General features: G+C 43.8%; 1 protein-coding gene across 2 annotated transcripts; it reads right to left on the reverse strand.

The window, feature by feature from the left end:
• Window positions 1-6,719: 6,719 nt before the first annotated feature.
• Window positions 6,720-9,893, reverse strand: pxmp4 (peroxisomal membrane protein 4). Of its 2 annotated transcripts, XM_060918290.1 has the most exons (4): window positions 9,759-9,893; window positions 8,703-8,765; window positions 8,009-8,207; window positions 6,720-7,835 (listed from the first exon to the last, which is right to left on the reverse strand). In XM_060918290.1, exons 1-4 carry the CDS (start codon window positions 9,869-9,871, stop codon window positions 7,578-7,580), a joined length of 633 nt encoding a protein of 210 aa, XP_060774273.1. In that variant the 5' UTR covers window positions 9,872-9,893; the 3' UTR covers window positions 6,720-7,577. The 2 variants fall into 2 exon arrangements, with proteins under 2 accessions (XP_060774273.1, XP_060774274.1); XM_060918291.1 differs by lacking the exon at window positions 8,703-8,765.
• Window positions 9,894-12,013: the final 2,120 nt, after the last annotated feature.

A 12,013-nucleotide genomic window follows, 5' to 3' on the forward strand; every position in this document is an offset into this window, starting at 1 on the left:
GAAATTTCATGCCAAATATTGGCTCATTTGAAATTTCATGACAGCAACACATCTCAAAAAAGTTGGGACAGGGGCAATAAGAGGCTGGAAAAGTTAAAAGTACAAAAAAGCAACAGCTGGAGGACCAAATTGCAACTCATTAGGTCAATTGGCAATAGGTCATTAACATGACTGGGTATAAAAAGAGCATCTTGGAGTGGCAGCGGCTCTCAGAAGTAAAGATGGGAAGAGGATCACCAATCCCCCTAATTCTGCGCCGACAAATAGTGGAGCAATATCAGAAAGGAGTTCGACAGTGTAAAATTGCAAAGAGTTTGAACATATCATCATCTACAGTGCATAATATCATCAAAAGATTCAGAGAATCTGGAAGAATCTCTGTGCGTAAGGGTCAAGGCCGGAAAACCATACTGGGTGCCCGTGATCTTCGGGCCCTTAGACGGCACTGCATCACATACAGGCACGCTTCTGTATTGGAAATCACAAAATGGGCTCAGGAATATTTCCAGAGAACATTATCTGTGAACACAATTCACCGTGCCATCCGCCGTTGCCAGCTAAAACTCTATAGTTCAAAGAAGAAGCCGTATCTAAACATGATCCAGAAGCGCAGACGTCTTCTCTGGGCCAAGGCTCACTTAAAATGGACTGTGGCAAAGTGGAAAACTGTTCTGTGGTCAGACGAATCAAAATTTGAAATTCTTTATGGAAATCAGGGACACCGTGTCATTCGGACTAAAGAGGAGAAGGACGACCCAAGTTGTTATCAGCGCTCAGTTCAGAAGCCTGCATCTCTGATGGTATGGGGTTGCATTAGTGCGTGTGGCATGGGCAGCTTACACATCTGGAAAGACACCATCAATGCTGAAAGGTATATCCAGGTTCTAGAGCAACATATGGTCCCATCCAGACGACGTCTCTTTCAGGGAAGACCTTGCATTTTCCAACATGACAATGCCAAACCACATACTGCATCAATTACAGCATCATGGCTGCGTAGAAGGGTCCGGGTACTGAACTGGCCAGCCTGCAGTCCAGATCTTTCACCCATAGAAAACATTTGGCGCATCATAAAGGGAAGATACGACAAAAAAGACCTAAGACAGTTGAGCAACTAGAATCCTACATTAGACAAGAATGGGTTAACATTCCTATCCCTAAACTTGAGCAACTTGTCTCCTCAGTCCCCAGACGTTTACAGACTGTTGTAAAGAGAAAAGGGGATGTCTCACAGTGGTAAACATGGCCTTGTCCCAACTTTGAGATGTGTTGTTGTCATGAAGTTTAAAATCACCTAATTTTTCTCTTTAAATGATACATTTTCTCAGTTTAAACATTTGATATGTCATCTATATTCTATTCTGAATAAAATATGGAATTTTGAAACTTCCACATCATTGCATTCCGTTTTTATTTACAATTTGTACTTTGTCCCAACTTTTTTGGAATCGGGGTTTTATATATATATATATATATATATATATATATATATATATATATATATATATATATACACATACATACATACACACACACACACACATATATACACACACATACACACACACCCCTCCTAGAACTGCCACCTTATTGTGGTGGAGGGGTTTGTGTGCTTGAATGATCCTAGGAGCTATGTTGTCGGGGGCATTATGCCCCTGTCAGGGTTTCCCAAGGCAGACAGGTCCTAGGTGACAGGCCAGACCAAGAGCAGTTCACCAAAAAACCCTATGGAGAAAAAAGCAAGGACCGTGATGTCGCCCGGTATGACACAGCCGGGGCCCCACCCTGGAGCCAGGCCCGGGGTTGGGGCTCATATGCGAGCACTTGGTGGCCGGGCCTTTGCCCATGGGGCCCGGCCGGGCTCAGCCCGAAGAGGTGACGTGGGCCCGACCTCCTGTCGGTTCACCACCCACAGAGGTAGCAGTAGGGGATTGGTGCAGTGTGGATTGGGTGGCAGTCGAAGGCAGGGGCCTCGACGACCTGATCCCTGGACACAGCGGCTGGCTGTTGGGACATGGAATGTCACTTCGCTGGGGGGGAAAGAGCCTGAGCTTGTGCGGGAGGTTGAGAGGTACCGGCTCGAGATAGTCGGGCTCACCTCCACGCACAGCTTGGGCTCTGGAACCCAGCTCCTCGAGAGGGGCTGGACTTTCCACTTCTCTGGAGTCGCCCATAGTGAGCGGCGGCAGGCTGGTGTGGGCTTGCTTATAGCTCCCCAGCTCAGCCGCCATGTGTTGGAGTTTACCCCAGTGAACGAGAGGGTCGCCTCTCTGCGCCTTCGGATTGGGGAGAGGGCTCTTGCTGTTGTTTGTGCCTACGGGCCAAATAGCAGTATAGAGTATCCGGCCTTCTTGGAGTCCCTGGGAGAGGTACTGAGGGGTGCTCAGACTGGGGACTCCATTGTGCTACTGGGGGACTTCAATGCTCACGTGGGCGACGACAGTGGCACCTGGAGGGGCGTGGTTGGGAGGAACGGCCTCCCCGATCTGAACCCGAGTGGTGTTTTGTTATTGGACTTCTGTGCTAGTCACGGTTTGTCCATAACGAACACCATGTTCGAGCATAGGGGTGTCCATAAGTGCACGTGGCACCAGGACACCTTAGGTCGGAGGTCGATGATCGACTTTGTAGTCGTTTCATCTGATCTCCGGCCCCATGTCTTGGACACTCGGGTGAAGAGAGGGGCTGAGCTGTCAACTGATCACCACCTGGTGGTGAGTTGGATACGCTGGCAGAGGAGGAAGCTGGACAGACCTGGCAGGCCCAAACGTATGGTGAGGGTCTGCTGGGAACGTCTGGCCGAGCACTCTGTTGTGGAGGTCTTTAACTCCCACCTCCGGGAGAGCTTTTCCCAGCTTCCGAGGGAGGCGGGGGACATTGAGTCTGAGTGGACCATGTTCTCTACCTCCATTGTGGACACAGCTGTTCGGAGCTGTGGCCGCAAGGTCTCCGGTGCCTGTCGTGGCGGCAATCCCCGAACCCGGTGGTGGACACCGGAAGTAAGGGATGCCGTCAAGCTGAAGAAGGAGTCCTATCGGGCCATGTTGGCCTCCGGGACTCCTGAGGCAGCTGACGGGTATCGGCAGGCCAGGTGTGCTGCAGCTTGGGCAGTTGCAGAGGCAAAAACTCGGAACTGGGAGGAGTTCGGGAAGGCCATGGAGAAGGACTATCGGTCGGCCTCGAAGAAATTCTGGCAAACCGTCCAGCGCCTCAGGAGGGGGAAGCAGTACTCTGCCAACACTGTTTACAGTGCAGGTGGGGAGCTGTTGACCTCGACTGGGGACATTGTCGGGCAGTGGAAGGAATACTTTGAGGATCTCCTCAATCCCACTGTCACGTCTTCCATTGAGGAAGCGGAGGCTGATGACTCAGAGGTGGACTCGTCCATTACCCAAGCTGAAGTCACTGAGGTGGTTTGCAAGCTCCTCAGTGGCAAGGCACCGGGGGTGGATGAGATCCGCCCTGAGTATCTCAAATCTCTGGATGTTGTGGGGCTGTCTTGGTTGACACGCCTCTGCAACATCGCGTGGCAGTCGGGGACAGTGCCTCTGGAGTGGCAGACTGGGGTGGTGGTCCCTCTTTTTAAGAAAGGGGACCGGAGAGTGTGCTCCAATTATAGGGGAATCACACTTCTCAGCCTCCCAGGGAAGGTTTACTCCAGGGTACTGGAGAGGAGAATTCGACCAATAGTCAAACCTCAGATCCAGGAGGAACAATGCGGTTTTCGTCCTGGTCACGGAACACTGGACCAGCTCTATACCCTTCATAGGGTGCTCGAGGGTTCATGGGAGTTTGCCCAACCAGTCCACATGTGCTTTGTGGATCTGGAGAAGGCATTCGACCGTGTCCCCCGTGGTATTCTGTGGGGGGTGCTTTGGGAGTATGGGGTTCGGGGCTCTTTGCTAAGGGCTGTCCGGTCCCTGTACGAACGGAGCAGGAGTCTGGTTCGCATTGCCAGCAGTAAGTCAGACCTGTTCCCAGTGCATGTTGGACTCTGGCAGGGCTGCCCTTTGTCACCGGTTCTGTTCATAATTTTTATGGACAGAATTTCTAGGCACAGCCAGGGGCCGGAAGGAATCCTGTTTGGGAACCACAGGATTTCATCTCTGCTTTTTGCGGATGATGTTGTCCTGTTGGCTTCTTCAAACCAGGACCTTCAGCATGCACTGGGGCGGATTGCAGTCGAGTGTGAAGCGGCTGGGATGAGAATCAGCACCTCCAAGTCCGAGGCCATGGTTCTCGACCGGAAAAGGGTGGCTTGCCCTCTCCAGGTTGGTGGAGAAGTCCTGCCTCAAGTGGAGGAGTTTAAGTATCTCGGGATCTTGTTCACAAGTGAGGGAAGGATGGAGCGTGAGATCGACAGGCGGATCGGTGCAGCCTCCGCAGTGATGCGGTCGCTTTACCGGTCCGTCGTGGTGAAGAAGGAGCTGAGCCAAAAGGCGAAGCTCTCAATTTACCGGTCAATCTACGTTCCGACTCTCACCTATGGTCATGAGCTTTGGGTAATGACCGAAAGAACAAGATCGCGGATACAAGCGGCCGAAATGAGTTTCCTTCGCAGGGTGGCTGGGTGCTCCCTTAGAGATAGGGTGAGAAGCACAGTCACTCGGGAGGAGCTCGGAGTAGAGCCGCTGCTCCTCCACATCGAGAGGAATCAGCTGAGGTGGTTCGGGCATCTTTTTCGGATGCCTCCTGGACGCCTCCCTGGGGAGGTGTTCCAGGCATGTCCCCCCGGGAAGAGGCCCCGGGGAAGACCCAGGACACGCTGGAGGGACTATGTCTCTCGGCTGGCCTGGGAACGCCTCGGTGTTCTTCCCGAGGAGCTGGCTGAGGTGTCTGGGGAAAGGGAAGTTTAGGCTTCCATGCTTAGACTGCTGCCTCCGCAACCCGATCCCGGATAAGTGGAAGAAGACGAGACGAGACACACACACACATATATACAGACACACACTAATATATATATATATATATATATATATATATATATATATATATATATATGAATGAGTGTGTGTATATATGCGTGTGTGTGTGTGTATATATATATATATATATATATATATATATATATATATATATATATATATATATATATATTGTGTGTATACATATACACACACACACACACATATATATAGGGTGTGTGTATATATACACACATTATATATGAGTGATTCCATGCTTATGGGTACTGAAATGGGGACATGAACTTATTTTTAAAAATTCACCTAAAACCATTTCTTTTTTTTACCATCAGGTCACAAAACATGTAATCTTTAATGAATGATATGTTAAAATATAACTTTAATTTTCTGAGATGTAATAAAAACATATTTATATGCCAAAGTCAGAACGTAACAGAAGTGTTGTGGACATATATATTCTCAATTTTAACAATGTAGAATTACTTTTTGAAACATAGGAAGGTGATGTTTTAGCAAATATAATTAATAAACATGTGTAGTAGAATAAACATACACATTCTTTCAATAAGATTAACATGGTATATAGCTAGATTGTAATTAATTTGTAACAGACGCAACAGAAGTAATGTAACAGACATCATTTTGGAACTCATAGGCTTGACTTTGGCATATAAATATGTTTTTATTACATCTCAGAAAATTAAAGTTATCTTTTAACATATCATTCATTAAAGATTACATGTTTTGTGACCTGATGGTAAAAAAAGAAATGGTTTTAGGTGAATAAGTTCATGTCCCCATTTCAGTACCCATAAGCATGGAATCACTCATATATATATATATATATATACACACACATATATACACACACACACACTATATATAGTGTGTATATATACACACATTTTATATATATATAAAAAATTGTGTATACGCACACATTTTATATTATATATATATATATATATATATATATATATATATATATATATATATATATATATAAAACTCACGAAGACACAAACATCTTGTGTTGGTGCATAGGATCAAGCTCACACACTCATACATATACAGTGTTTCTGCAGTGAATGATTATCCTTTGCTTGTTCCAACAGAAAATACATTAATAAACTACTCTGGCATCAGCACTTTGATGGTGAGTCGTATAATTTCCCGTCTCCAGTGACCTCTTGTGGCACAGTGTAACTAATGCACAGATAAGTGAGACATGAGCAAACAGAATATACCATATCTGCTACTCCTTCACAGTGGAAGTAGCATAAGCCAGAACTGCACTTGAGCACATTTTTCATGATAAAGCCCAGGAGTTATTTGGACATGCTGAGATAAATTAAGATCTGGATGTTTCGCTTTTGTCATTTGTCTGGTGCGACAAACAAAGACTAGTACATCTCAAGCAGTTAGAATATGGCAAAAAGTTTTTTTTTTAATAATTAATTTTGATGATTATGGTTTATAGCTCATGAAAAGCAGAAATCCAGTATCTCAAATTAGAAGATTTCCTAAGAGCAATTAAAGAAAAAAAAAAGTTACAACACAGAGATGTTCCTTTATACACACAATAGTTAGCTAGGGCTCCTCTACCATGAATTACTGCATCAATGCAAGTGATCAGCCTGAAGCACTGCTGAGGTGTGACTGAAGCCCAGGTTGCTTTGATAGAAGCCCTCAGCTCGTCTGTATTTTTGGGTTGGGGGTTTCAGATAAAAGGCAGTGAAAAGGTTTTGACATACTTTAACATATTTTTTTTTCTCAACAAATAAAAGCAGGACATTTACAGAAATGTGGACACAGAAGTGTGCATTTATTCTCTGCTTCAAGTTCAAAATCAATGTCTCGCCTCCTCAGAGTCCACGTTCTACTCAAACAGTCATGTGAAGCACTACTATGAAACAAATATCATGATGTGTCTTATTTAAACAAAGCATTAAATGTCATCAATTTGCTGCATATCAGTTCCTTTTTAAGCAAGAATTAGCTGTACCTTCAACTGTAATTGAATATCCCTGAAATAGACACTATATCATACAGAAGTCCCATTTCAGAACATTTGTCAGCATAAATTAAGCTGGTCCACTCTGGTGAGTGGCTACAGCAGGAACTGAAATCAGTTAATATTTACCATCCATAAGTCATACATATAATAATTATGCATGAGTGATTGGACAGTGTCAGGGACTGACCCATAAGTTTAGAAATGGTTTGTTTGCTGTCACTGCTACAGAACAAATAATGATGTTAAAAAGCTCAAATAGGACCTTCTACATTCCCCTATATCAAAGAGTGATAACATGGCCACTAACTACACACTTATTTAAAATACATTCAATTAATATGTAATAAACAATTAAGTGTTCAAATTGTGTTTTGTTATTCATTTTGCTAATTATCACTCAAGTTCTCTTTTTTTTTACCAATTTACTAATGTGCAAAAGTACAAAATCAGGAGGTTATCATACAGTATGTTCACTTAAAATTAGGATTACATAGAGGAAATTGTTTTAAAAAAATGCAGATTTGATGGCCATCATTTAAAAAAAAAACCAAAACTATAACTTAGAACAGTCACTGGTAAATTTTCTGACCATCATCACTAGTTGTGGTTTAACAGAAAAGAAATGTTCAACAAGCTTAAATCTGTGGTTTGTTGTATATGAGAAAATCAGAGAGGTCATGCCATGTGTTACTGTCATGGTACAGGTAGGTCATAGAGGACTGGAGTGAGGGCTGCAATGTGTGAGGATGGTACTCAAATAGCCAGAGGACGATGCCCCACACCAGCATGGCAAACAGTGGGAAGGGGTCTCTTTTAGGCTTAGGGATATAACCCTTTTCCACAGCCAGGCGACACAAGGCAAACAAAATTCTAGATAACAGGTACATGTTTATCTAGGGAACAGAAGATAATGACAGCACCATATCAGACACATTTATAAGACCATATAATGTACTGATATACAAAATCAGTCAAGGAAAAAACAAAACTTGTGTATTAAACAAATGTTTAGATTCCTTTTACATCAAATATGCACACTGATTGATATGCACAGTACATAGCTTACCTGGCTGTTGATATTGTTATTGTCTCCAAATACCAGCCAACCTCCAAGACAAGCAGCCAAGAATGAATGTGACTGAAGACACTTTCCCTGAATGGACTTCTGACATGCCAGTAGTCCTTTGTATGAAAATACAAAGTAGGCAAGGTTCCTTGAGTGTATATATGTGGCCTGGGCTATAGCTTTCAGCTTGGACTGAAGGCTAGAACACACAGACAGAATACAAAAAAAAAGTAACTATAAAAGTTGTCTTTAAGAATACATCTCATCTCATCTCATTATCTCTAGCCGCTTTATCCTTCTACAGGGTCGCAGGCAAGCTGGAGCCTATCCCAGCTGACTACGGGCGAAAGGCGGGGTACACCCTGGACAAGTCGCCAGGTTTTAAGAATACATGTTCAGCATTATAAACTTTAGCAGTACTGGTCTAGACATCATTTAAAACAAACAAACAAACAAACAAACAAACAAACACCTTTTTGCTCAACAACTTTGGCTTTTCCTCTCAAATGTTGTTGGAGTCCTGCTAGTACACTGTGCTCCAAGTGCTTACATATTATTCATAAATATCAGCATCAGTGATAGTTTTGGCTGAACAAAGGCGCAAGTTTTACCTATTCCACATGAAGAAATTACAAGCTCTGGAAAAAAAAAAAACTAATTCAAGAGGCTAATTTAATTAATTTGCCTGCTTTACCTGCCAGTTCGAAAAAGAAAGGTCATCACCAGAGCATGGGGAGCCCGGATCTTGGCACCATACCTGTAATAAGGTTCACTACAGATTAATGACAACCATACCATCATTAAGACTAGATCCAAAACAATATAGTCTCATCTCATTATCTCTAGCCGCTTTATCCTGTTCTACAGGGTCACAGGCAAGCTGAAGCCTATCCCAGCTGACTATGGGTGAGAGACAGGGTACACCCTGGACAAGTCGCCAGGTCATCACAGGGCTGACACACAGACACAGACAACCATTCACACTCACATTCACACCTACGGTCAATTTAGAGAGTCACTAGTTAACCTAACCTGCATGTCTTTGGACTGTGGGGGAAAACGGAGCACCAGGAGGAAACCCACGCGGACATGGGGAGAACATGCAAACTCCACACAGAAAGGCCCTCGCCGGCCACAGGGCTCGAACCCAGAACCTTCTTGCTGTGAGATGACAACGCTAACCACTACACCACTGTGCCACCCCCCTACGGTACAGTATACTAAATAATCATCACATACTGCATTTGAGTTCAAGTATAATAACAATACAGTTTGCACATTAAAAATACACACATAGCAAACGAAAGTGAATTCTTATTTTTATTTTAGTGCTTGCAAAGCAGTATATTGTTTGAATTGTGGTCCATACTGGACTGTATATTAGGGAGAATTTAAAAGTAGCCAACTAGCTGTAGTACTGTACACAGTGGAGTGGTGGGTTGTGTTGTGTAGTGCATTCCAGCAGTAGGTCATTTCGAACACAGCAATGATAATGTAGCGACACATTGTCTCATTCAATCTGAAATGAATGAGCTCCAGTTACAGTGACCTGTGCCCCATTTGCCAGTTCACTGAATTAGCAGAGGCTGTACAAGCCACGACGGGGGAGGGGAGGTGCTTTGTATTATCAACCGACACCATAATCATCTAGGATTACACAAACAACGTATCAAGCTGTTTAAAAAGTGCGAGAGATAATGTGTGCAAAATATAAACTAACAAACTCTTCCGAGGAACAAAAACCACTCACACAGCGCCATTCCTGAATCCTTTAAGCACAGCAAGCGCGGCTTTGTATTTTTCCTGCTGGAGTAAGGTGTTGATTGTATAGAGCAGGGTTTTCAAAACATCAGACCCTGCCATCTCGGAGTACTGGGGATTCTTAATGCTGTAACACAAAGTCACGCCAGCACGGAGCGTGCGGGTCGATCAGAAACATAGGTTGGCAGAAAAAAGGTTCCGCATTTATGCAACGCTAAAGAATTTCCTGTTAAATGTAAAGAGGATGAAACTACAGATCACCTTTTAATACACTGATCACATTCAGCAGAGATATGGTAAAGGGTAATAAATTTAGGATTGGAGCTGAACATGAATGAGAGAACCGTACGGAATTTTGATGAAAAAAAACACCGTGAAATTATTTTATTGGCTTATTATTTGCATCGTTAACTATAAAATCTGGGAAATAATGATTCAGCAGTGCCATATCCCTAAGTGAATTAAGATGGACACAAGGACAAAAAAATATCCATGGAGTGTTTTAAATATCTTGTTGATGTGTAAATATTGCGTAATTATTTTTTTCGCGGTGCAATTGCCATCAAATCCTACGCTCTGATTGGCTGGCGAGCGGGTCAGTATCCTACGGTACGGACCCCAGTTACGGACCTCTGGCGACTATTGGTGGGACATGGCGATTCATTTCCGCCAGTTCGTTCATGTCGGTCAGTTCAGCAAAGAAATTCGTTCGTTCAGTTCGTTCACGCGTTCATTTTGATGACGTCACACCAAAGCGGCACAACAATGGCTGTCGTCCGAAGTTTAGTTCATCTTGAGTGAACGAGAGGCGGCAGAGGTGCCATCCACAATAGATTTTCATACATTACAATGTGCTTGAGAAAAAGATGGAAGAAAAACATTATCCTAGCATTATCTGAAAAAGACTACATAAACAAAGCTCTGAAAGTTAATTAAATGTAGATGAGAATAAAGCTGTTTTTATATTTATTATATTTATTTTAGTAGAGCCATGGTCTGCCGGCTATGCAGTTGTTCTCTCAAACCCATTAAGCAAAAAAAAAAAAAAAATTGCTTATTTAACAGCAACACTCATTTCAGAGAATAAACAATTTTACAAGTCATCGTATTCAGCGAACAGTAGCCTGCGATGTCTCTCTGCTGCATTCATGATCATTCATTGTTTGGCCTGGTCATGGACATGGAAACGGTTGTTATGCACGAACATTCGATTGACATCACGTCTAGCGAGACCTTTTCCAGCTGTTCGAGCAAGAGACCTCCTTTAAACCCATTAAGTAACACCCATTTTGCTCATATTCAACAGCAACGCTCATTACAAAGAACAAACCACTTTATTACAAATTGCATTAACATTAAAAAAAACGAACACAGTATGCCGCGATCTCCAGAGCCACGTTCTTCATTGTTTATCAGAGTCATGGAAACCGCTGCTATGCGCCCAGCCCAGTATGGCAGCAGGCAGGCTGGCTGCTGGCTGTTCGTTCGTTCGCGAACTGCTGAGCTCGTTCGCTGTGAACTGAAATGTATTGCTGAGTGAGAGCTCTAAATTGTAAACTAAAGACCTGGCATGTGTCAGCGCTCTGATAATAGGGCTCAGATAGCCCTTAAAGAAGTAAAGTGGCGCTGCTCTGCACAGATCAAAATGCAAGTTGGACGCCCTTCTGCTACTGAACAGATCCTGCTGATTCGCCAACGACCGAGATTCAGCGACCGCCCTGCTGCCAGCGAGCAGAGACTGCTGATTCGCGAACGACCGAGAACGAGAGGCAGCGCGAACTAGTTCTAGTTGTTCACTTCGAAGACTCGTTCAAAGAGAACGGTTCGTTCGTGAATGACACACCACTACTGGCGACTCGCTCGTTCACAACAACAAACATAGTAGCAATCTTTGTCAACATTTATTTTCGCATTTCTCAGGAGAATAGCATTAATTTTACAGCATGGATAGCGATAAGGACAGTGTTCACAGCGAAAGCGAGTGTTACTAACCTGAGGAAGAAGAAATAAAAGAAAACATTTCAGGAGAAAGCTAAAAACCCGTAACTGTTGCTAACGCCGAGCAAAAACATGGCTGAATCCTGAATGACTCCTATTTGTATAAATAGGGGACTACATAGGCGGCAAAATGTAGTTTTTTCCTGCCATGGAAGTGCACTTGTATACCGAGGAGGAAGCGATTTGCATTACAGCCGTGAATGAGGATTCAAAATGGCGGCTCGGCTCGGTTTTCCCTTTCGGGCG

Source organism: Neoarius graeffei, chromosome 4 (genome assembly GCF_027579695.1).
Source record: "Neoarius graeffei isolate fNeoGra1 chromosome 4, fNeoGra1.pri, whole genome shotgun sequence".
Taxonomy (NCBI): Eukaryota; Metazoa; Chordata; class Actinopteri; order Siluriformes; family Ariidae; genus Neoarius; species Neoarius graeffei.